Below are 27,571 nucleotides of genomic sequence, written 5' to 3'. Positions count from 1 at the left end.
TAAACCTCTGAATGCTTTTTCACAGTGTAATTGTATCTTACCTTTCTTCTGAGTTGTACAGCCGAGCAAGCCCAAAGTCGGCGAGCTTTATCTGCCCTCTGGTGGAAAAAGCAAAGAATTATTTAGTGGCTAATCCTGTTAAGCTTTCTTCCCCCAAAAGTTTAAGACTGAAACAGCTGTGACTGATCTTCACCAAACCACATTAATGAAGAGGCAATGCTCTGCTATCTCTGCATCTCTTCAGTAAACAGTATGCTAACTCACTGAATAGCAAAAACAAGTAAGCAAAATTGGGTATGCTTATCAAATGGCATTTACATTACTGGATGACAGTAAAAATTTACATCTATACCATAAAATATTCCAGTCAGTAACTCTGCAGGAAAAAACTGAGGGAAGAAACCGCTATTTTCTCAGGCCTTACTGCTAGCATGAGTACTTGTACAACAAACAATTATCAGCAGTCATACTTCCCTCTAGGAAGCCATTAAAGTCTTGTTCTGCTCTTGTACATTTTAAATACAGCCTTAACATCAGGGTGACTGACCAGATAAGGGCTTCTACTTTTATCAGCAACCAACTTGTTGAATAACATAACCCCTAACCCATTCCTGAGTTTTTCACATATGAGGGGAAGAGTAGAAGATACAGAGCTCCTGCCTGGCAGTTCCCACAGCTAAAAGCCACTGCTCTATGACCAGAAACTCCCACTACTTGTAACGTCTGGATGATTCAAACAGAAAGCTATCTGCAAGCTTCTCTAATACACTAAATGAATGTTGGATTGTTATATGTGGTTTTCCTTTTCTGTACTGATAAACTTTAATAACTCCCATCACTTTCAAATACATGCTATTTTATCAAATTATGGCAAGATTTGCTGCTAGTATGACAATTTTGTGGTAACAGCATGTACATGACAATTTTGTGACGATACTATATACAGGTTATAGTTTCTATCCACTTTCCTCCTCAGACCTTTACTCTAATTTCTTGGAAAACACTCATAAACAAAGAAATGTTCCCCTTTTGTATGCTTATTTCTGAGAATATATTTGTAGAAGATTATTTGTATTTGCTCTAAAATTCGTTGAAGTTGCCTATGTAAAAGATACATAATCCACATGTTTGGACTCAGGCTGTAACTAGTAATAGGATCTTTGAAACACTGGCTTAAAAAATCATTCAGATCTACTATCATGTTTTTCTGCTGCTGGTGGAAAAACCTAAGGATGCTCAGACACTGTTCTAGGGGGGGAAATCCTACTCTACAACCTGGATTGGAGAACACAGTAAAATAACACGTTCCTTCTCTACCATAAGGCACTCTTCTCCACTTTCAGGTTACGCCCAGCTTCTGAGTTCCCAAAGGTGCACACAGAAACACTAATGGAGATCAGCAGATAATACGATTAAGTGTGTGGGCACAGTGAGTAATGGGGAGGAACGTGTACATCTGTTTAAGAATCTGTATCATAATCTGACACGGCTGCAGTAGGATACAGAGTTGAAAGCAGTCAAGTGTTAGTTCACTCTAAGGGAAAAAGGAGGAAGAAATAGCAAATTTAATTTGGAGAAAGCTAGAGAAAAAATAGACCCTTGATCAAATTTGCCCAGTATTTCATCTCCAACAGCAGCAGTAGATTTTTAGGAAGAACATGTGAAACCATTCTCTTTGGGGCTCATCTCCCTCAATCACTACCCACAAGCATTTGTTGTATTGCATCTAGCTGTCCTTGCACTAGGTGATAGGAGAAATATTACTGAGTCACTGGATGGTGTGGTGCCCCTTCCTATCAGATGGTCTCTCCCCCAGGTTTCCCTTTCCATACCTGGTTCGGTGGTCTGTTCCACGGGTGGCCCCTCCCCATTGGCATCCCATTGGCCACGGTCCTCTTTCTCTGCCCCCTCTCCCCTGGGCACAAAACCCCACAGCAAGGGGACCACGGCCTCTTTCCTACCTGGGTGGTCGTACCACCTGAGTGTCCTGTCTCAAGCCAATAAACGGATACTTGCACCCACATGGGGAAGAGCGCTTCTCGTCTTTTGTCCTTCGTCTATGCTGGTTCCGTGCTGGGCTTGAGTTCGGGCTGGCCGAGTTGAACTCATATAAAGCCCAGAAACCCGCGGAACTCAGCAATCATTGTGTTAAGGATGCTTAAACAGGGATCCCTGTCCAGCTCCATCAGCATGTATTAATGATCTTATCCTTGAATGTATCTCATCTTTTTTGGAGACTCCTGACACCACCCAGAAAACTTCCTGTGACAAGAAATCCCAGAAGCTGAATACCTACTCTTCTTTCTTAACTATACCCTTTTTTGCTGTTATAAACCTTGCTCTTATGTTGCTCCCTGGATTTAGCATTCCAGGTTATGGTGCACAACAGTTGGTAATGAAGTCCTCCATTATTCTCACACTAGCTTTTTATTTGTTACTGCTGCTGCACATTGAAAACACCACAGTTACTAATATGATTTGTAATTACCATGTGTTAAAGTAGTAAAAAACAAATTATTCTCCCCTTTTGATGATAGCAATAACTGCAAGTTAAGGCATGTTTGATCAAGCCTAATCAAATACTCTTTTAAAGCATTATCCTGACTGATGATGATGAGGACCTCAGAACTATCATGAAGAACCAGCCTAGCCACATTGCAATCTTGAAATGAGATGGCAGAAAGAATACACTTCAAACACTTACATCCTACAATTCTATTTTAATATATTTAAACTCAGATAATTTTCCCCCCATACTCTGACTTAGCAGGATTAAAATTGAATCTTTTTAAACACAGATTAAGTTTAATACACAGCTGCAAGTTCCCATGTTAAGCAGGAGCACTACTGAATTAGTATTTTGCAAATGATTTTAAAGAAACGAGGCAATTTGGAAAGTAAGTTTTGCTAATTACTCCAATCAGGTGAACTGCAAAGACTGAAATAACAATTTAAAGGTGTTGTTAGCATACAATTTTTGTAACGTACTTTTAAGTAATATCCATACCTATTATTTAGTAGAATATTTGAACATTTGATATCTCTGTGCAAGAAGTTCTTCTTGTGGCAATAGGCCAAGCCCTCCATCAGCTGTCTCATAAAAGATTTAATATGATTTTCATTAAAATGAACCAAACCAGATTCCAGCAGTCCCATCAAGTCATGGTCCATATATTCAAATACCAGGTAAAATGCACCTACAAAAACAAAGGAAAAGGGTAGGAGAAACAGACAGAAAAACTGATTTAACAGCAGTCCAAATAATTGCTGTTGCCTACTTTTTGAAATCAGAAGCATTTTTCATACAACTACTTAGATTTTCTGCAGTATTTATAGCTATCTCATGTCCAATGAAATATAGTACTTTAAAAAGTTTTAATAAATTGCTGTTTGATATAAACGGTTATACTAGTCAAACATTTGTGAAAAGAAAAATAATGTTACCACATGGTGCTTTAGTCTAGATAAACATGTGCTCTCCCTATAGCTCTCAATCTCCATCCATTTTATTTCAAGAAAAATTAACTGTGTTAACATTTCCTATGAAAAGTTTGGAGAGGAAATCTAGAAACAAAATATGTACAAGCATTATTGTGCCTTACTGTTCATCTGTCATGACTCAGTGATTAAATTTTTTAAAGATTTCCATGCAACTGGGTCAGAAATAAGCTGGCCCTTCTCAAACTAGAAATACCTGTAAGACAGGATAAAATGAGAAAGCAAAACTAACCTACTAGGAACAGCAGCTCTGCAAAGACAGACTTCATATTTTAAGTTGCCACATACATATATTCAGCACAAGAGAATCTGGTCTTATCTCACATTGGCCTGTATAATTCTACCACTAAAACCATTAAAGCCAAGGAAGGCTCTTCGATATGTATAAGCACTCTTCAAGAGGAAAAGTGTTGAGTGACTCAGAAGTAGCAATAACCAATCTCCAATACAACCACTCCCAGTACAATCTACGTTTTAGTACTTCATTCCTTCCCTTCTTCACCCTGGGACACACAGAACAGTGCAGCTCCTGCAGAGTGAAGTAAGCAATGCAGAAACCAGATTCAAGTGGGTCTGTCTACCTTGCATTTCCAAAACCTCCTTAAATAAATCTTCCACTACAAATAGTTTCTACCCAACAAGAACTCATTACACGTTCTTGTTCCTAAAAAAGTTTAAACTCAGAAACTAGTGAAAGTCTTGGAGCAATAATGAGAACTCAGCTTGATAGAAGCAGTACACATACACAGCCGCATTCTAATGAACTGACTCCTTTTCTTGTTTAGCAGCTGAAAAGGGAAAAAAGAATGCTAGGTCCCATCTGCTATTGAGGAAGAAGATTACTCATACACTAAGGGTTAAACTTGTAACAATGATTAGCATATATTAGCTAAAGCACAGGCCATTGCATACCTCGTTGTTTTTGACTTAAGTCTTTTTGTCCTGTTGCATATTATACAGAGAAAGAAAAAAAAAACTCATTATAAAATACCCCTGCAGAGGGGGTGAAACAGGAGGTGAATCAAGCAGGTGCAACACAATCCCACTCACTTCACAAGGAGAGAGGGAAGTATTAAAGTCTATAAAAGTATAGAAAGTCTGCTGTGTCACTATTTGCATAATTGAGTTCACCAATCCAGTTCACCAGTTTAACATGGAAAAGCACAGAGGCTCCTAATCTTGGTATTTTCAAATTAGATAGCTGGCAATCTGCTGTTAGACCTACTTCATCAGTGACTGAAGTATGAGCCATGACATATTTTTAAATGCCTCAAAACAAAACACCTGATATTAGTACTGCAATATAAGAAAAACCTAGATATGCCTTTCAGAGGATGTTGGCACAACAAAACTGAATGAACACCAGTGAATCTTGGTACTTTCTTGCTCTGGAGTATAAGGGAAAGTTAACTCTGCCCTGGCAGCTGGCTGCATGTGTGTATATGACAAGGAGAAAGATTGACTGTAGAACTGTTTAGTGAGACCAGCTAAACAGAGACCTCTTGTTTATATGCAAAGCAGAATCCATGCCTTGAGCAATTTCCTGCTCTGTCACTAACTCCCAGGATTTTTTCACTGCTATTTATGCACTATAACCAGCAATCACAATTGGTACCCTCATGCAAGAAAGACAGTTGACAATAGAGAAGATTCATAAACAAAGTAGAGTAGTACCTGGGAGGTGACACCTGATTATTTACATTCTCTGCAATTCTTATTAGAAAACATATATTAAAACAGGATAAATGCTACATATTCCTTCCTTATGAGATCAAGAGCAAATGTAGAGATTCATTACACTTGTGCATTCTTGCCTATTTCCTAACTACATGTTATTAAAATTTGTTTTAAAAATAAAAACTGGTAAAATCTTCATTTGTATGAGAAAATATGAAAATAAGTCTATTAACCTTGGCAATCTTACCATTCAAGACTGATTTTCAGTATTACCCAAGCTATCAAGCAAACTGAAGTGGAACTCCCGTTAATTTATTCCTAGACAAACATGGTGCCCTTTTCTGACGGAGATCTGTAGTTTCTGCCAACAAAATCCTTACATTATTCCACCTGTTAATTTCAAATTTTCATCACTTTTCATCACACTGGGGGATTTGATCCTCCATAAAAGGGAAAGCAGCTAGTCCTTCAGGAAGAAGAAAACAGTCATGGAAGACACCACAAATGAACTATGCACAGGCAGAAGTTTGCTTACTACAGCTTAGTCTGAGTACAAGTTCACAACATACTTTAGTTCTATCAAAACAAATGCCACACAAATATCCATTTCTCAAAAAAGGAAAACATAGCAGAAAAAAAAATAATAATTACTTCTTTTATGAGGGCAAAACATTTTGTAACTTGGAGGTTACATTTTAAAATGATAGTTTGCTTGATGCTAGCTTTGCCCAGTTCTCATTTTGGGAAACAGTGCCATAAAAACACCTAAAGCACTCTCACAGGAAAGTGCATGCAATTCAAATGAACTCAGAATTACTTACTTGACTTTAAAGCTCCTCATCTTACTGCTGTTGTGCTAAAGACCTGCACTTCCCACCTGTGGGGTGGAAGAAAGCCTAGTCCATTTCCACACACTGCAACAAAGCACTAACAGAAGGGTTGTGTCCGGGGTGGCCCATCTTTCACTAGCACCATGAAGTTCATCTACTCTCCTTCATCTACTGAGATAATCAGAAACCCTAACATCACTACATGTTGACAGAGCAGCTCTGTCAGCATCTCTATGTCTGAATACGGGATAAGAGAGAGTAGCTGAATCTATTAAGGAGGTACACAATAAATAAAGGAGATACACATGGATGAAAATAATCCTCACCTTACTCCTTTTGATTGCCCTTGGAATAATGCACCTTTCTGACCATTTTGTCAGTTAAGACTGATAGGGTTCAGCAAGTGAGATATCAATTTAGACTAATTAAAGGATTAACACATCTCCTTCTCTTGGTCATATGTTTCAGTTCATGGAGATCTAACAAAAGGAGTTTCTTAACACAAAATAAGCTAGGGTATAATGCAGTAAAGGTTTGCATACAAGAAAGCTAACTCAACAAAACATGGCACTAATGATCTGTAAAAAACAGTGGATTTTCTGAGAGGCCAAAAAATACTAACAAAACATGCTTTGCGTTTTTGTGACACAGGCAGGCTCTGGATTTCTTTGGAGTATCTTCAATCACACAGATCCAACAAAACAGGACACCATTTGTTCCCAAAGATACAAGTACTTTGGACTGAGAGGGGAGGGTGGTGGTGCAGGGGAGAATGAACCAAAAGCCCCCATAGATTATGGCTTTTAAATAAGTTTTTTCCAAACATAATTCGGAGGAAAGGTGTTCAGTGTTTCTCAAAATATCTAATTAGATAGAGATCTGAGGACCCAGGAGAACAGAAAGGTCTTATTACATGCAAATTTAAATTCAATCCTAGTAAAAATGCATTACAATAGTATCTTGAAATACAGAAACGCTTTAAAGAAACTCCAGTATCCCTGCCCAGTTCAATGCATAGTACATACAATGCTGAGTTGTGAAATATGTTTTCAACATTTGTTCTGTACTCCGTTTTCAAAATGAAACTCCAGCAGATTTTAATTCTGCTACTAAGCCTCCTTCAGCTTCTTCTATGCAATACATAGATTATTCTTACTGTTGACTGATTAAATAAAATAGTAAATGTAATCTTATTATATTTCCTTAGCACTTCTCTTCCAGTTCTCATGATATACTATTCCAAGAGTTTTACACAGGATTTTATCAACCACAACCTGAAAACTAAAGAAGAAATTTCCCACCAATTCCTTAAAGTTCCTTACGCTTAAATTCCTTAAAGTTAATTCAATAGACAATTGTCTTTTTGTTCAACTTAGGTTTTATTAATCTATTTTCTGATTGCCAGAACAACAAATATAGCCATAGCTGCTAAATTAATCCCTTAAGACTTAAGAAAACATTGCTGCTATACTACTTTTTTACATTTTCACCCAATATTAAGTTTCTACTTAATGACAGTGTTATTCTCCCCTTTCAAGTTCAACTGCATTTTCCTCTTGCATGAACTCCACATATGTTCTGAAATATTTGTGATTTGTATCCAAGAACATACAGAAGCCCTGGGAGTAAATACTCTCCTTGTTTTATCAGATAATATAGGGAAATAAGGAAAAAGACCCCAAGCAACTAAACCAAAACCAAAAACTTAAAGCAGACAAACAAAAATCTTTGATTTAAAATTTGAGATTTTTCTCATTTTGACATGAAACAAGTTAAAAAGTCACACAATTAGGTCTGCGCTTATCCCAGACCAAAGCCCAGTACAGCACACACAAATAGGAAGCACCACTCAAGCAGTCACACTATTCCTGATAACTTAGCTCTAGCATGAAAACTATTTAGGGTAAGTTTCTATCAGCTATTTTGGGAGCAGCAAGGCAAGCTGTAGAGCATTAGAGGTTTCTGAAATTAATACCCCTGCTTTTACTCAACTTCCTCGGAAACAGACAAAACCAGCTACCATGTAACACTGAGTACATGACTGATGTCAGACTCCTTCCAAACCACAAGATTTCAGAATAAGTACTACTTGACAGCTGTGAGAAAGTAACCTGTCAGTCATATTACAACATACTGCAGAGTCAGTGTCCTCCTGTACTACAGTACTGTCAATATAAATACTAATTTCATGCCCCAAAAGTTTGCTGATTTGTACTGCAAATCAATTCAAAATTTAATCTAAAGTAAACTTAGATCTTAAAATTAATTATAGAAACACACACACAAACAGGCAATTCACACACACACACACCAAAAAAACAAAAAACAAAAAACAAAAACAAAACCAGAAAAAAACCCTTAAGCTGCCAAGTTTTACATCCTCCCTCAGACTAGCAAAAACACCTATCCCAGTCAAAAGGAGGAAGGGATGTCAGGCAGTACGCTTACTGTGTTTACATTCACAGCAACAAAAGCTAAGTCAGGCATTTTCCATTTGTTTAGTATAAAGAGATCATGTCAATCCCATAGCTAGACTGTTGAGCACTTGCAAACACCTCCCAGCTGTTAGAGGCAACTGAGAACTGAAGAAGCATCTCAAAGTAAAAAGACATACATTAAAGTCATATAAATTATACACATACAAAGGAAAAATACCAAAACTGACAACAGCTCAAATTTAGAAAGCATTTTCTCAATAATTCATTTTATAACTGATAAGGTGGCTCAACACACGAAAGACTAAATACAACCTCAGAGTCACAAGCTCTCATCATTAAGTTTGGATGTTCACCTAACTACCTCTGAATGATAGGTAGGTGAGAAAAGCCTACATAAGTAACATATAAAATGAATACACCTTGTGGCCACACCTAACATATATGTTTTATCTATCAGGATTGTGTCTGAGTATCAAGATGTTACATTACTAATCAGTAATGCTGTTCTCCAACTTTAATATCAAGCACATCTCATGTATAATGAAGATTGCAAAGTGAACAACTTCTGATCCTCAGCAGACAGACTCATGTATCACCCACTCTGCTTTGTATATACCCAATTTATACAAACAATTATCCTGCCTAAGGTGCTGACTTGCACTGATAGAGGGAAATGCACTTAGAAAATTTGTAACACACTGCTCCAATGTGTTACACTTCTTTTACGAACAGTTAGTACAGAAAGAATAAACTCAAAACTATCTATCAAAGCTGTTCATGTCTTTAAATTTATAGTCCAAGCTGGCCAAGATACAGCACAGATATAATTTCTTCCATTTTCTCTGTTGAAAACATTGAGACAGGCTTTAATATGGGGAACAAGTAATCCTCTCTCTTCTAGACTTTTGAGTGTGCCATTTAAAAACATGTAAGGCAGCTCAAAATATCAGGAAAAAGTTGTACAAGCCAAGCTATTGCTGGTTTGCAGTGCAACATTACTATCTTAAAAAGTATCCTTAAATCAAGTACTGTAAAGTGGGCCCAACACACATTATTGTCAGAAAACTGAACATACTGTATATTAAACCACTGAGATTCAACCAAAAAAAAAAAATCCACACAGCCTTAAGTGAAAAAGCAGATGAGTACTATATCAGGATATGATACACAGCCTTGGAAACAAAATTAACTTCACTCATAAGAACTAGAAAAACATGTGATAGCAAAAATGTTCTCATTCCCTATTCTTCTAAGTGGGATATCAGCTGGGTTTTCCAAGTCATATTTCAAAGCTATGGTAAACACGTATTACACATTAAGCATAAGCATGTTCATCATATAGGCAAAACACCCTGCTTTTACTCTAACTTCTGCCTGTTCTAAGATATCACTACCACTTTTCTAATGGTTCCTTGTTAAGCAGCCTACTTTTGTATTTCCAACACTTTACTGTGAAAATGACCAAACTTCCTCCCACTTGCATTCATTCCCTGCACAGACTACAATTTGGCCACAACTCAGCTATAAATCCCTATCTCACAATAAACTACTCATTAGAGAAGTACAGAATACAGTGCCTGAAAAAAAAACCCACAACTTCCTTTCTTTCACAGAGAAGTTTTAACAGCAGTCTCATTATCCTGCTAATGTTTTCAAGAAGCTATCAGAAGTTACTCAACTATCAGAAATTAATTCTATTCTAGCAGAATAGAATTCTTCTCGAGAGAAAACCCTGCCCTTGTAAATTTTCAGAAAATGTACTTGCTGTAATATGCTGTTAAAAAGGAACAAGAAATTAAATCAGAAGTAGTATCAAAAGCACAAACATAGACTTGGAAAAAAAAAACATTTGAAATTTACTATTTAATTCTAAACACAACACTAAACAGAAAGAAAGAAAATTCATTAATGAGTCATTATGTATTTAGTCAATACACAGTGTGGTCTCATTAGTCAAGTAGGTTACACCTAATTAAAACTTAGTGCAAGATTCACATACAAAGACTAAACTGGATGTTGCAGACTGTCAGGATTTTGAGTGGGGCCTGACCACTGAACCTGCACAACTCTCGAGAAATTCTTGCTAGATACCTCCCACTTTTAAGCATGTCAGTGCTGTACATGCTTCAAGGTATACTCTCCAAAGATGCTAGGAAAAAAAACCAAACGAATTCTTGCTTCATTTCCACCTTCTGAATGATCATATCACCTGATATTGTTTCAGCTGGCCATGCGGTACACACAGGATTTTCTATCTGCACTGCTGCTGCGCATGCTGTATAGAGACTCAGGGAGGGAGAGCAGGGAAGAAGGACAGGTACTACATTCCAAACACTCTAAGCCAAACTATGTAACAAATTGCCCACAGGACACTAAAATAGGTCCAAAATTATAGGTTTGTAACACTTAGACTTAAAACGAAATGCCCCCAGGGGCAAACTACCACTCTGATATCAGAAATACCAAGCAATAACACTGCATGATTTTCACTCTGTTTGCTTGAATCTCTAGACTAAGGAGGTTGAAACAATTCAAACAAGACAGACTTAAAACTGAAGGAACCAAGAGTGTAAGTGTACATGCCTTCTCTTTGGGGAAAAACACTACCACTGTACAAGTCTTGGTTTTAATATTTTTAATTTACTCTTCTTCTAGCCCACAAAACACGTGCCTAATCATCAAAAAAAGTAACTGAAGAACAATTAATATAAAACCGAGGCCTAAAATTAAAAAGATCTCTTCAACATTCAACCTACTATACTCTAAATGGTGTGAGAAGGAACTAAAAAAATAAAAGGTTAAGAAAAGCTCACAATTGAGAGTTTCCTATTATTGCTGGCCACCCTAATCCATGGGTGTCAAGGACTCAAACATCTGCTCCTCCACAGCAAAACCACAATCAAGCAATATATTTTTTATCCCACAAAATATTGGCAGAAAATGTTTCTATAAGCAAAATGCAAGCTGAGTTAAATAAACAACTTCTTATAGTATTTCAATCAAAATACAAATCCCTCATCAAGCATCACAATTTGCAAACATATTTTCAATGAATCGTAACTTCAAATCCAGCATAGCAGACTATCACATTAAGAACAGGTCCAGAAAGAGCAAGCCCTGCTAGCATACATACCTTTGTCCTTCTTGAAGTCTAAAGCATCTTCTTTATCCGTCACTATTTCCTTCATGTTGATAATGCTTTGATGATTAAGTTGTCGAAGAATCTTAATCTCTCGAATAGCTGTAATTGGAAACCCTTCCTTTTCATTATCCAGTCGTACTTTCTTCAGTGCTACCATTTCCCCTAAAAAGAAATTTAAATAAAAGCCATTAAGATTAGCAACCAAATCATGGGATTTAGTATTGATTTGTATGTTTGTTGTTCAAAACCCTGATGCTTGCATCAAGCACTATGCTGAACAGAAATCAGCATCACATACAGAAGCAAAACTACAAATGAGAATTTTCAGCTACACACACTATAAGGGCTATCCTCCTTCCTCCTGCACATCTCACTCACATATCCCAGTATTCCACACCATGTCTACCAGTAAAGAGTGATTATCAGCAGCAGCTTTAGAGACAGAGACCTGTGACTGCTCTGGATTTCTTAATACTACATTACCACTGGTCAGAATGCATGTATCTAGCCAGAAATACTACACAGCTCAAGATATGAGGCAGACGACTATAAAGAGTCCTCAAATTCATCAGTATACTTTCTACAAGCACAGGTGGCACTGCCATTTTTACAGTGAGGAGATTTTCCCTAACTATTTTACTGCAGGGTTGGCTGGATCAAACTGGAGTCTACAAAATGGCAGGAGCATGATCTACTCATGATGGAGGATGTCTACAGACCATACATGCTAGTTCAATCGTTGTGTTCTTGGAAGTTTATTGCTGTGTCTGGGAAGTTTACTGACAGCCCAGGTATCTGTGTTAGCTCTAAAAAGTACTTACCCTACACTAACTTACACGATACATTCACAATAGATCATGTTCCAGCATGACACCACATCCACTTGCTCTGAAAGCCCATTACAAAGCTTCTTCTAAGGTATCTCAAAGGCCATAATGCCACTCTCCACACAGGATTTGAATCCAAAGCTAACAGATTTGCTTGCTGTATCTGTACAGACGCCTTCAATGCAGAAAGCAACAACTTCTAGGGGAGGGGAGGTTAAGAGATGACTGTGACACACAAATAACCTGAAGCTTGCCAAAAAGGCAATATGGTTACAACAGGACTAAAATGCAAATATGCAAGGAAGAGTATCTCAGGAGATCCTAACAATGATTTGCAAAGGTTCTCAAGGTAGAGGCAAAAATCTGTGACAATTCAGTTAGAACTAAAGCTGAACTGAGACAAGGACAGATAAAGAATAAAGAAGGAATTATAATCACACTGCTTATTCTTCTGGCGATCAGAAAGAAGGAACTGAGGCTGGTATGTGCTCCAGTGGGGTCCAGTTACTGCTGAAGTAGAAAATGGTCCAGCATTCAAAGCATGCACAAATAAGCCAGAAGGGTAAGCAGTCATGGAAAAAACTACTAACTAATCACAAAACAATCACACAGCATACAGCATATATAAGGAATTTGGATAATCTATTTAGAAGTGGTGACAATATTATGTATCCCAGTGGTGACTGCTCACTCATCTCAGCAATATCTTAATATGAAATTAAGAAATAATATGACTATTGTAAAGTCAGTTATATTGCAAGAATACCCCATGTGCAACTCTTCACGGCTGTGTTGCACAGAAGCAGATTCTCTTCCTACTATGAACTAGTGACTACCAGAGTACAAACAACCACGACCCAATTTTATGCATAGCTTCTTTCACAGTTACATCCCTTTACAAACTTCATTACAGTTTGCCAACCTGTCTTTAGCCTCTCTTCTCTACTAGTTCAACTTTACACAGACCATCAAAACTCAAAAACTAAGAATCAGAATTTAGGACTATTCAGCTACACTTCAGCCACAGCTTTACAGAGAAATGATTTTCCAATGCAGCAAACAATAATTTCTGATTTAGACAAATGCTAAAGTTAAAACTGAACACACCAACAACTAAAAAACTTCAAAACATAAGAGGACGGAATACCACAAATTTTACTCAATATAAAAGAAAAACCAAAACCATCCTATTCACTTAAAATTATAAAACTACATTTATCTTTTTCGAACTTACCTGTATCTTTATCTTTGGCTTTGTAAACTTGCCCATAAGTGCCTTCACCAATAATACCGATGATATCAAATTTATCCACACAGCGCTTTCCCCAGTCTATTTCTTTTTCTTTTGTTTCACCATGTCGTGGTCCACATATTCTACAAAGCAACAAATATTTGTAAGAATACAGCTAGTGTGTCTATACATTGTCTTAACTTTGAAGACACCCTCAACACTAATTGAGACATTATTAGTTAATTGTCTTATTACTATTAAGTGGCAATAAACCATGCAGTTTGAGTCAAGCCACATTAATATTAAAAATGTCAAAAAGCAGAACTCTTTCGACAAGAACATGTTTTAGAAGAAACTATTATTATTTCTACTTGCTTAATAAGCTTTTTTTAAAAAGTTTAATAAACATACTTTGGTCTTCTCTTGCTATGTAACTGAACTGCTGGTTTCTTTTCTTCAGGACTTTTGGGTACCTCAGCTCCTCCAGGCAGCTCAGGTGGAAGTGGCAAGTCTGCAAGCAGATGGCGAAGTTTCTTCCCTGTTTCTTTAACTGACTTCACTGAAAGATTTTCTCTCAAACTATTAAAAAAAACATTGTTTTGCTAATAAGTTGAAGATAGTAGAATATTAGCATAAAGGCAAAACTTATTAGAATTATTTTTCAAAAAATAATATATTCTAGACTGTCAATGCACCAACATTTGAAATCTGCTTTTAAAATTTGCAGGACTTGGATAAATGACTCAAATAGCTCTTTGGAAGATGCACAGTTAACAACCACAATTCCACAGAACTGTGAAAGCAGACTTTCCTGGTGAAAGCTGAGGTAAGATGACACAATAAGCCTTACCAGGCCAGACTTCTTCTGCCACATAAGCTTCTTTCCAAGCTTATGGCCTGGACTATTACAAATATTTAGAGCTCAGGTGCTGCCAGACATCAAAGTACAGTGGTAAAATCTGTACTCTGACTTCCCATATAAGAGAGAAGATCTGACTAACCCTAAAATTGGTCATCACAGCTAACGAGCTTCATGCTTATATTAACACTGCCAGGCATTACAAGCCTGTCCACATCACCTCATTTACAAATTGTAACTGCATGCATCTGCTGAAACACTCCAGATTCAACACATTTCTAGTGATCAGCATGCATATCAAGTGAGAAAAAAAAAAACAGATGAAAATAATGACAATGATTTTCTGACATGGGTTACTGATATCTGACTGATTTTTAACCAATCATAATTAAATAACAGATACTGTTCATCTCTGTCTTGAGAAAAATCCCCAAACACATGCACAGCATCTTTTAACAATTACACAGTGATCTTAGAAATGCTCTTACCATTCTAATGGGGAATCATAACTGCTGCAGGATTTTTTTTTCCTAAGTACATGCCTCAATTTTACCACAACTTCTTTTAGTTTAGCTAGATTTGTTCAGCTACTGCATATCCAGTAATTTTAAAGCCATGATCATCTCTAAACTTTCTATAATTACATAATTATTTCTCTCCTATGGGACACTCACACAGTATTCACTCTTTCAATTTCCATCACTGTCACAGAGAAGGATGAATAGTACCATTTGGCAAATGCAGCTAACTTGGTAAATGTCCCCTCAAAGCATGACTTAAGTTTTATTGATACAGTTTTTCAACAACTTCTTACCTGCTTAGTTTCCTAGACAAAGCAGGAACTTCTATAAATGGAAACATATTGCCAACTCACATAATACAGAATGCATACATTTTTTCTTACTTTTCTTGCAATAAGTAGTCCTCATATATTCAAATAAAGAATTCCAGTGTATTGCATATGTCTATGCTTCTCTGTGACAACTGAACCCTTTTATGTCTTTTTACCACTTCCTAAACTGCCGCTGCCCCATTTTAAAGAAGCATCACAAGGAAGCATAGACTGCCCTCATCACAAATATAATGGTTAACATGCTATAAAGAATAAACCACCTTGGTGCAGTGCATGTAACTGTCATGGCAATAAAACACTCTTATTTTGAAAATTATATATTACTATTTCTTTCATAATTTTTCCCCAAAATTTTCAATATGCGTGAAAGCCTAACATATGAAAGGTTCTGACACGGATTTTAAAAGTGGCACATGAAAACAGAGGCAGCCAAGAGCAGCTTTTTTTTCAGGTCTGCTAAACCACACATCATTAATGACCAGGGCAATTTTCCCTTTCAGCTAACCTGCATTGCGGGGTAGCAACACTGATGTTCCCTTAGGTTGCTTATCTGTGAGTTTATGAGATTTTTACTGAAGGAACCAGACAGTTCTGCACAGCGTTGAGCTCCAACTTTCTTTGTTGACCCAATTTCCCCACAGTAACTCAGAGCCCAAGGTAAATATTTTTGCCCTCCTCCGCCATTAAAAACATTGATCTTTTTCCTTTGATGACTTAAACTTTATCATTACTTATAATTTCTGATCCAAAGTTTATAACATCCTATAGGCAAAACTAAGCAAAGCATAAAAGACATTCAATTACTTATCATTAATCTTTCTAATGCAGCTGTTTGCAAGCAGTAGGCTTTTGAAAGGAGAATGAGCTCCCACTTTGAAAGGAGAATGAAAGAACCACTGCTTAATTGTAGCTTAACTCCTCAGCCTAGCTAACTTAAAACAGGTAATCCATTAAAATATAACAATAATAATAATATCAGAAGCAATCATCCAGCTTCAATATGAAATCTCATTTCATGCTGTTGCAATTAATACTTCAATGCCAGTAATATTTAGTTAAACTACATAGACTAGTTTTTAGTTAAAACAGTAAATCTTGCTCACAGTATCAGGATTCTCATTTACCTGGAGAGGATGGATTTGTCACAAATGTAAATGTAATCATACACGCACTACACCATTATTACATTTGCTAGAGTTTAATGCTGAAGGGCAAGAAACGATTTCTTTCTTACAACTAAAAAATAATATATAATTGTCTAATACTATGTTAGGTTGCATTTATTTCCCAAGGCTTCTATGCAGCCTTAATGTTTAACACAAACTTAAATTACGAGCAAACACAAGAGAAACATTTTCACCTCTAGCTAAAAATGTCTGTCTTACTTGTGAAGTGATTTCTTGCATACATGTGAGAGGCATGTAGCACCTTCAGCAAAACAAAACAAAACAACCCCAAAAAACCCACAAAACCACAAATCATAGCAGAGATTCTCTGTTAGGACTACAAACAGACTTATCATAGTCTAAATTCATATGACACTTGGACACAGAAATTAATTTCTTCACTACAGACCAATTTTTACACTTCAAAATTAACACAAATGGCAAGCCAAGAACCTCACTTCCATTATACATACTCAAAATAATACTGATGGTTTGAAATAAATTACACTAAAATAACACCCAACTATAAAACAATTGCCTTGCAAAGGGAAGAGAATCTTTTCTTTGAACCCCAGCTAAATAATTTTCTCATATTGCTACTGAATTCAACTTTTCCCCAGAAGTATGTATGTATATGTTCACACCAAACTTGCAATCTTGAATCCTTCAATACATCCTTTCATTCATCCCAAAGCTATTATTACTAGCAATTTTTAAAACAACTCTTTACTAGACTTTTTATAGAAAGATTCTTCTTAGACCAAACTCTTCTTTTTTCAAGAACTAAAATTATTTTTAAGATCAAATTCCTCCAGTTCACTAATAGTCACCAGTCAAACAGCTGAAGAGCAAGAACTAATTAAATAATGCATTAGCCTGACCTGGCATATAGTTTTATATTTATTTTCCAAAGGAAATAACAACAGCCATTATAAAACGGAACAAACAATCCCAAAAGCAAATCTCTGTCACAACTCACCTATCAGCTTCTTTATCTTCAGGCAGCGTGGGAGGCAAAGGCAAGGGTGGTAGTGTGGAGGTCGGTAGTGCAACAATTCGATCCTTCTCCTTGGCTACTACACTTGGTGTACTTGGTTTGCTTTTCTCTTTTACAGGGACCGGTTGCTGCTTCACAACAGTCAATTTATTCTCTTTTACTGCTGCAGGCTTTTGTTTGGTAATTTTATCTGCAATTAAATTATTTTCTGCTTTTGTTTCAGGAAGTGAGACCTTTGCTTTTGCCTTGTCATTTTTCAGATTTGCACTGCTGGTAGGAGAAGGTGTATGCTCAGTTTTGATTTTCTTCAGGTCCTTAACATTGTTCACTTGAGGTGCACTTACAGCAGCATCAGTGTTTCCCTTAGTAGGTGTTGAAGTATTGGAAGCTTTTGCACTAGCTTTGGCTGCCTCAGCAGCTCTTGCTTTTTTGTTTTTGTTCAGCTCAGCAGCCAGGCTACTCTTCAGAGTCAATGTACTAGGAGAAATACTTGAATGACGACTTCGGGATCTAGACAATCTGTGTCTGCTACGAGACCTGGAGTGCCTTGATGAATATGGACTTCTGCTTCGAGATTTTGCTGATCTCCTGTTTCAAAAAAGTAAAGATTTACCCAGGTAAAAAGAAGTCTAGCTGCTTTCCCAGCACATCTACTTTTTTGACAAATTACATTTTTTAAATCAACTATTATCACCATGCTCATAGAATAAACAGAAGTCTATGAAATAGGAAAGACCATGCATTAAAAAAAAAATTCTATAGTTAACCAATCAAGATTCTACACCCTCCTATTAGAAAACATTAGAATTCTTATATGTAGTTTCTCATCACACAGAACTGCAAAATACAATACTTATACAAGGGCAAGAAATGTTCTGCTCTCCTCACTACTTAAGAGACATTTTTCTCCTTAAAAAAATCTTAATGTATGTAACTTGTACTAACACCTTTAGTATATACAGTACTTGAGAAAAATTCAACTGAATACATAGTCAGAATTCAACAAAATGAAATTAAAATTATGCAGGACAAGAGAAATCTAAGCAACACTGTTTTTAATTGTAGCAATGTCTGAATTTTCACTTCCATAAATATCAAAATTCATTAACTGAGAAAAAAATGGAACACTAAAGAAAAAAATTGAATACTAAAGGCTGCAATGTGGCCAACTGAAAGAGAACTTTCCTTTTCTGAAATCTAATTGTACAACTTCAAAAAGAACCAAAACAAACAACCTCCCCAGGTTCCAAGAAGCCCAAGTACCCAACATTTGTTACAGTTATTGACAAGCAAACATAACCCACAAATGGGACTATGCTATAACTGCATCTGAATGCAGGCACTAACAGAAAGAAGAAAAAAAGAAAAAAAAATCAAAGCAACCACATAGCAATGTTATGAAATAAATTAAATTAAATGTAGGGGTTTTCATCCATTTTACCATACCAAGAATAACAAGGATATTCATCAGATTTACAAGTATTTTCTTGATTAAAGTTTGATGGAAATCTATTTTGCTTATCATTTGGAGGAAAAAGCATACTCAGGATTAAAAACACCCACTCTTCATCAGGTGAACAAAGAAAAAAGTATCAAGAAATAGCAAAACTAAAACTTCCTGAAGATACAAGAATTTTAGAGCTCAAAAGATAGCACACCAATGTATGGAGGTTGCTACAAGAAAAGGAAACAAAAAACCCAAACCAAACCAACAAAAAAACAAACCAAAAGAATGCCAACTACAATCCCTATGATCAGGACTACACATCCCACACCAAATTTAATTTTACTGACAATTAAATCAATTCAGTTTTAATTATTAACACACGAAATTACATCACAATGCTTCAACTAAACAAATATTTAATCTAGTACAATAACGTTTCTTTTGTGTGCAATATTGACTAATTTCTAAATTTATACTCTCTTCCTTTTATAATGCAGGAACTCTTACCCAAGAAAAAGTCACTCAGATAAATCAAAAAGTGACTGAAACAATGTGTATGCACACTATATAGTATAGCACAAGCTTCAAAATTCTACAGGTGAAATTGATCCAAATGGCTAGAGACTCACGAAAGAAAAAAAAAATCAAATCCCAGATGAAGATAACTTGGAAATTAGCACAGTTCAATTATACACCAGGAATCAGGTTTTATAGGATTTTCTGGCACAGCAGCGTAACAAAAGGCGATAGCAATAATAATAATAATAATAATAATCCTAAAAGTTTTTTACACTTTAATTGAAAAAAGCCTCACAGTTCTCTTCTAACAATTTTCAACCAAAATCTAATGTTTGGTTTACTCAGTAAAGAGATATTAATGTTAATGTCTAATAAACACCAAATAAAATCATAATACTGGGCAAAAAAATTCCACTGAAAACTCTTCCTTCATTACGAATCCTGCTGCTGAAGTAATTTTTCTCATTACTTTTAAGATCTAAGTGCTAAATCCCACAGAATATACAAAGTTCCATTATACAGAGTTAAAACAATGTAGCAGGAAGAAAAAGGGTCTAAAAAATACACACACTTCAAATGCTATACCAGAGCTCTCTTCACACTGCTGTCTCACTTTTGGAGAGGAATTACTGTAGATCTCAAACAGAGGTGTTACTGCTGGAGATCTGCACCCGCCCTAGAATCAGTATCATTGCGTTTCTCCAGCATCAAGCACAAGCTAAGAGTCCCCGTTAGTCCTAAACTGACTTCTATAAATGGTGCATCATTTGCAAGGATGTCACTGACCTGTCTTGGAAAAAAGTTTCCTTGCACATCTTGTTTATAAATCAGCTATTTCAGACTGACTCTCTCCAATTACCTGTAGAACATAACCTCCATCCCAAGTACATCACTGCAACCTGTACTAGATTTAAAACATGCCCTAAAGGTCTCAAAATGAGCCCTACTTCTTTCGTAAGGATGATGTGGGGTTTCTTGTTCATTTTGATTGATACCTAACAAAGAAAGTAATCATGTAAACTAACAAATACAGAAGTAACTTCACATGCACTAGAAAAGAGAAGTAGCAGCCTAAAACAGCACAGTTGATGAGATACCGTGCCTGATTCTAAGACTGGTTCTGTTCCACTTTGGCACCAAAAAAACTAGGTTTGTTTAGCTCACTACTAAGGATAAAATGAAAAAAAAATCTGTTCAAATCAAGGACAACTAATTTCATCATCTGATTCAGCCACCATAACTCAGTGAGGAAGTGGCAGTTTTGAAAACCTAGGGCAAAAACAACCTACATTTTTGTACTTCAAAAGCAAGTAAGAATTGACAGTGGATTGATGTTTGTACTCTACCAATACTAGCCAAGAGAGTTTGGGCCATGGACATGAATTTGTGCAGGCTCAGCTGAAAAACAAACCAAACCCAACCATCATCCATCATGAGTTTCACACTCTACATGACAACTGTACAACTTTTCCATGTCAGAACTGCATTCATGCAGGAGACAGCAGATGTGCATGCACACAAATAGTTAAGTTTCAGTCCCAGTACCTCTTACAGCCCTTAATAGTGGATCAAAATGATAGCAGTCTAGTTATGAAATACGTTGACTGATTATAACAGTGCTTATAACACTGCACTGGTTTAAATTTTCCAAAAACTTTTCATTATTTATGTCAGAAAAACTATTATATTACCTATATATAGCACCTTTAGCAGCCCAAAAACCTTAGCAAGAACCCCTTGCTGTACCTGAACCACTGAGGTAGACCCTAGAGAATACAGCAAAAGCATTAATTATTAATGCAAAAGCATTTTCAACCAAACTGACAAATCCTGAATTTTAAATAAAAGCGTATTTGTCAAAGTGATAGTTATTCAAGTTACAATAACACCTGCTGTTTTCATAAGCTTAATAGTCTTTCTAAACACTCAACTATCACTTTCTTTCATCTGTGTAGTTCAGAAGTCCCAAAAGACTAAACAAGTTATGTACAAGCTTTCACCTATAAAAATGTGACCAAAAATATGGACACATTTACAAGCTTTTCCTCAAAAGCTTATACAGCACTCAGAGTGGAAAAATATTGCCTAATACATAACAAAACCAGCCAGCTCACTCTGTTCAGACCTAACATTTGACATAAAAGATGAAGTCACAGTAGCATAGAAATGCACTCACACAACAGCCAGTGTCTGCCAGTTAATGGGACACTGACTACCTAGTGAGACCCTGAAAATACACCAGGAGAGACATCTGAAGTACAGTCTAAATCTTCCAGCAGGTCTCTATTAAATGTGTGTGCATGCATACACATACATGTAAAATGCCTTATCCAACGTTTGACACCAACTGATTCAGATGTAGTCAGCAGCCTGTTTTTAACACAGTAAAAAGGAACAAAAGAACGATGGCTGCAACTGCACAGACCTGCAATGCAAAAATCAAATACATTGAACAATGCAATTCAAATTTCTCTTCCTGAAGTAAGGAGAGATCAGGAAGCTTACTAAACCTAAAGGCCACATTTCACTCTCTTAAACTGAAGCACCAGCATGTGCTGTTAACAGACAAGGGGAGAGGTTAATAAGAAGCCTAAGTTAATAAGAAGGTAACTTTCCTTTGATGCTTCTCCCTGTTTGCACCCACAAGTTCTGCCCCATTTTAGAGTACCTTTGCCACTTAAGCCATTAATAGTTTTCTTTCAGCATCTTGAATTCACTTCACACAAGTGTAGATCCCTACAGAGAGGATAACTGCCACACTTCATGACACTTGTAAAATCCTTTCTGAGCCATATACAGATGTCAGTGTGTTTTTAGATATGAAGCGTGATGACAAGAAGAAAATAGAAAACTGATGTGCCTGGAGACTGTAAGTTCGCACAACTAGACTAGCCGCAAAGGGACATGAAAGAAATTACATTTTAGCTATAGCTATAAAATAAAAGGCAAAACAAACAAACAAGCAAAACCATTAAGATATTCTCTACAAACCATATAGGAGAAAAGACATATTTAAAGAAAGCCATAGAGGAAGAAAGCACTAGTGAGGAAGCCACCCTGAAACCAAAACTCCACTTTTCAGGCCAAGAAAAATAGTGCCCTCAAAGATGAAAGGGAAAAAAAGCAAGTTGGTTTAGCTATCACGGTTCTGTCTTTCAATTTTTTGGTTTTGCCTAGTACCCAACATTTCATAAAACAAACAGGTACTCATTGTTTCGCTGCTTCATACAATGTACTTAGTCACTTTAGAAAAAACTACTTAAGAAATCAAAACGTTTCGAATTACAGGTTTCAAAACTATTATAATGTTTCTCCGTCCTGATAAGCAACATTTTATTGCACTTCACTGGATCACAAATAAATTCACTGATTAATTTAACAAAGAAAAAAAGTCTACTGATATAATACCACTTACGTTCTCAAGCAGAAAATGAAAGAATTCCAAATAGTAGCTTAGAGTACTATCTTTTACTGTCTTGATATTTAACACCCAAGAGGAAATAAAACTGTTACCTACGTCAGATTTCCAGGAATACATTTCATTCATTCAGTTTACATGGTTTTTCTTGCCAGGCTACATTTTTAGGTGTTTCTTTCTGTCCCCTTTCAGTACCCCCTCAATACAAAAAAAAGTTACATTTTATTGATAAATCCGTACAATCATGTCTTATCTTCTCATGTTTCTAAACTTGAAAACCTCTTTTCTTCTTAACTGCTTTAAGAGCAAGCTTAATCCATCATGCTGGTGGCCAGCTACATGTTACCTAAGTGCAAACAATTTTGTAAGGGTCTGTGAGCTGAACAAGGGAACTAACTTTGTCAGTAACTTTTAACAATGCGTAACACAAAGGGATTTATGAGAATACGAAGGCAAAACGAAGAAATCTAACAGTCCAAAGGAGGTTAAAACAACTACTGTAGCCCAGCTCTTTCTTTAACCCACAGGTAATGCTGGACTACTGACTAAGCACTGCCATCCTTCCCTGCACAGCAAGTAAATTTAGGTCTCTCTTCTCAAACACAATCAACTGGCTTCACAACAGACCTTCCAAGACATTTACAGCCCCTTGGTAACATAAACCACCTCGACAAAACACTTTAGCTTATACTATTAGCTTTTCCATGTTGGTCTAGCAGGCAAACATATAGTTCATTTCTTTAAGCCATTACAGTAATAGTATTCTTTCACTTGATACCTTATTTATTAATTTTATTTTCTCTAGCCCCTAATTCAAGGTTACATTCTATGCAGCTCTGCAACCAACATCCTACTCAGCTGCTTTGTACATGAAGACTACATAATCTGCCTTACTGATTCAAACTAAACGTAAGTCTTTAAAAGGTCCTCTAATACATACTGGAAAACTCTGAGCTAGGCTTTTATTTGTTTCTTGAACCTGCTTTAAACCCCTCTATTATCATATGAGAACTTGGTCTACAAAGAAATCAACCAGCAAAAGGTCAAGTCAACTCAAAATCTGTGTTTGAACACATTTGAAGTTAATTTTTTCAAATTAATTTTTTTTTTCAATTAAGGAAAGAAGCAGCAGCAACAAGGAAAAAGGAAAGGCACATGGGCAAAAGGCAAAGGCAGCAACGCGCACTGGAAAAATTAGCTACTCAAAACAGTGAAAACCTAAAGTGGTCCATTTTAAATTCTGCAAAATACAGTTTTACTAACCAAAATGAGAGAGGTTTAAATCAGCTGAATACGTATCTTACTGTTTTCACTACACTTGTGATTTTGCACATAAATGACCCGTATTCTGCAGAGCCTCACTACTACAGACTAGCCAGCAATATAGACTGAGATTACTCTAGTACGAAAATAAAAATAAATCTTGTATCTTTTCTATAAGCAACATCTATGCACATACTAGCACTATCTAGTAGTGCCCCACCCACTTACTTTTATCTAAGCAGATGGGTCGGTGTATCCAAATTTGGAAAAATGCAATTACTCGTCTATACTGCTAACTGATTTAAATTTGTGATCACATAACATATGACCAGACTCAAGTTACAAAAAAGTTCTCTGGAAACTAGTTTAGCATGAAATTGTAGGAAGCAAGAGACTGTGTCTACTTCTTTTGTCAACCATGGGGTTTGGTTGAGATTTTTTTATGTAATCCAGTCATCTTACCAGTAGAGAAATAAATACCTCATACTTTTGGAAAAATTTCCATTTTGAAAATATGCATATGTGCTACTTTAGAACTGTTCTCTTACCCCATCCACAAGAAAATAAGAGTAATACAAATCCACCAGCAGCAAGTAAAGAAGTTTTGTCCAACAAGTGAATATAGCTCAATCAGTTTATCCAAAACACAAATTTTCCCTGCTATTATAATGGAAAAAGTAATTAGTCTATCATTTAAAGAGTAATCACCAAGTATGGAACACATATCCAGTGTCTCTGCCTCTCCTTAGAACCCACAGCCAAACAACATCACCTAAAACCAGCTAAGTCAGTACTGCAATTCAAACCTCACAACAACAATGCACTGTTGCTGCTTCAAACTAGCAAAGCTGACTTCACTTGTTTCCTTTCAGCTTTTTACTAGAAGTTTCTCCCTAAGCAGCTCAGACACCTAGATTAAAAAAATCACCATTAAACACACAGGCTTTCCAAGACGCTAGAACTGCTTTGTAATAATTTTCTACATACCAAAATAACGGGGTAATTTACATAACATTAGAGAAGACACATAGATGAGATATAAAATGAAAAGAGCATAAAGACTTGCAGGCTGAAATACTCAGTCACATAAAAAGTCCCTGCTGTCTGGACATCATTACAGCTGGATACAAGCCCAGAATTAAGCCTTTAAGTCATCCAGATGAAGAACACAGGTGCTGTAAGAAGGCATTGCCTTCATGAAACTGTAATATTCTATCAAGTCTAAAGCCACTCTATCATTATCAAACAGGACAGCAAAATGTTCAGCATTTTGGTTGTAGTACTACAGAGTCAAGCAAAAAGTGATTATGACATAGTTTTGAATGGTTAAAAAAAAAGTATAAACCCCTACCTTTCTATTTCCCCGCTGCCATTGCAATATACATTATGATCAATAGCTGTATGGAAGGAAAAAACCACTGGCTTTCATTTCTCCACAACAGGTAAACATTATCAACAATTTATCTTCACACTTTAAGGTCTCTTTTGTTTTCTATGAAAGTGACATTTTTGCAATGAATGCCCCATTAGGACAGACCTTTCTACATATAGAAACCTCTCCTTTTCTCTCAGCCATTCCAATTCCTCTCCTGAACACCTGACAGTCTGCATTTGTCTGCAAGCAGTTAAAAACTGAACACAAATTACAATTCAACGGGAGGGAGGAAGAAAAGTGAGAAGTCACAAAGCTAACTTCTAGAAACAGATCTGCAGGCTCAAGAAAGCCTTATGCACTGCAGAGCGAATACCAAAATCAGGAGACTCAAACTGTGCTTCAAATCACAGGCTCACTACCAACAGGAAAAGAACACTCCTACAAAACTCTACTACAGCCCATTTAGTCAGTGCATACAGAGCCCTGAACTTAACTGGGCTGTCAATCTGGCTATTCCTAAATGCAAACCTCAAATGCATAATTCCATGCATCATTATTAGCTTTCTTATTCCAGGATATAAGCAACTACAGAAAATAATCTGATTCCTAGGGCATTTAAATCAAGCTATGCGCATAATATTGCTGTTATGCTATTAGGCAAATAATTTTGAAAGTGTATTTTAACCACTTGTAAGAGAATCTCACAGAAGAACAAAATGTTTTCAGAGCAATTACAGTGTTTTCTTCTTGGAACACCCTACTGCTTACAAAATTATTCCATACAACCACACCTTTAGACAATCACGATTCTTATCCCACAGTGCTGGCTCTATCTCTCTGAACAAAGTAGGACACAGCTTTGTTACTTTGCTCTTTAAACAGCATTTAATGCACATCCAGGACAGCAGACTCTACCAAGAGCCCAATGAAACACGGAACAGCTTTATCATGTTCCCTGGATACCCCACAGGACACCCCAAATGGTGATCAACACAAGTGCTTATTCAAAACATTAGAGAACAGTCCTCAGACAAACCACCAGGTAATGCCTTGTAAACAAAATTCTTGCCAGTGCAACAACACACTGCTGGATACCTTTAAAACTAAAATCCAGACATGAATTTAAGCAGCTCTACAAACAACAAGGCAATAGTAAGATTCCAATACAGGAAATAAAAATCTTCAGTTATAAACACATACTAAGCAAATACTTTTAAATTTCAGGTGTACTTTTTTGCAGGTTAAAATATTCTGAAGAGCTTTAATTCCACAAAATGGTTTGCATCTGATGAGAAAGATACAGCCCACACTTCCTCTCCACATAAAATTCAAAATCTCATGCAATGCTGACCTTTACATCCTGAGTTCCTACTAATACTGAAGAAAAATTACCTGCAAGCATGCATTAATTATATACACATGCATAACCTTAGCAGGTAAACAGCTTATGTTTTTTATAGCTTATGTAAAGTACAAGACAATTTATCAAAACATGAGACTGACTCAATTTTCCAGCAAAACAGAAATCCCAAGTCCTTCTACAGACCTCTAAAAAGAGCAAGAAAACACTTGTAAACACATATTGCCTGTCGGCTGGTTTTCTCTTTGGATTAGCAGAAATTAAACCAAATCCAAATATATTCGAGATGCATTCTACTTTACCCAAGAACAGAATACATAAAAATGTACCAGGACGTCTGTACTTCCTAAGCAAAGATTTAAAAATCAAAATTGGTCTTTTAGAAAACCTGTCCTCAAAGGAGCATCTTCTTTCAGTCACTCTCATTTGAAAACGTTCTCATACCTTTTAGCATTTAAAAGCCTTTTTCCAGCCAGGTGGTCTCCCACGGAGAGAAACTAGCCACGAAGCGTTACAGGCACTCGGGTCTCCCTTTCTCCCCGAGAGACAGGACAGGAAGATCTTTGTACTTCTCCCTCTCCCCTGCCCCTCACCCCAGCTTTCTGGTAGCAAAAGGACAAGAGAGAGGGATTGCTGCTGGATGCAAACCTCTCTGGCCTCTCCTGCATTCC

The 27,571-nt window shown here is 36.5% G+C and overlaps 1 protein-coding gene across 1 annotated transcript in view; it reads right to left on the bottom strand.

Annotated features, from left to right (window-relative positions):
- CDK13 (cyclin dependent kinase 13) overlaps positions 1 to 27,571 on the bottom strand; it is a 56,123-nt gene that overhangs the window by 18,332 nt on the left and 10,220 nt on the right. The window contains exons 3-9 of the mRNA XM_031060869.1: positions 21,231 to 21,250; positions 17,501 to 18,106; positions 14,055 to 14,222; positions 13,647 to 13,786; positions 11,577 to 11,747; positions 3,008 to 3,197; positions 42 to 98 (exon numbers count right to left, since the gene is read on the bottom strand). Coding sequence (XP_030916729.1) covers positions 42 to 98; positions 3,008 to 3,197; positions 11,577 to 11,747; positions 13,647 to 13,786; positions 14,055 to 14,222; positions 17,501 to 18,106; positions 21,231 to 21,250 — 1,352 coding nt within the window. The remainder of the gene's footprint in view (positions 1 to 41; positions 99 to 3,007; positions 3,198 to 11,576; positions 11,748 to 13,646; positions 13,787 to 14,054; positions 14,223 to 17,500; positions 18,107 to 21,230; positions 21,251 to 27,571) is intronic.

Source organism: Geospiza fortis, unplaced genomic scaffold (assembly GCF_000277835.1).
Source record: "Geospiza fortis unplaced genomic scaffold, GeoFor_1.0 scaffold265, whole genome shotgun sequence".
In the NCBI taxonomy this organism is placed as follows: Eukaryota; Metazoa; Chordata; class Aves; order Passeriformes; family Thraupidae; genus Geospiza; species Geospiza fortis.
Note: the sequence above shows the minus strand (reverse complement) of the source record. Positions and strands in the feature narration are given on the sequence as shown.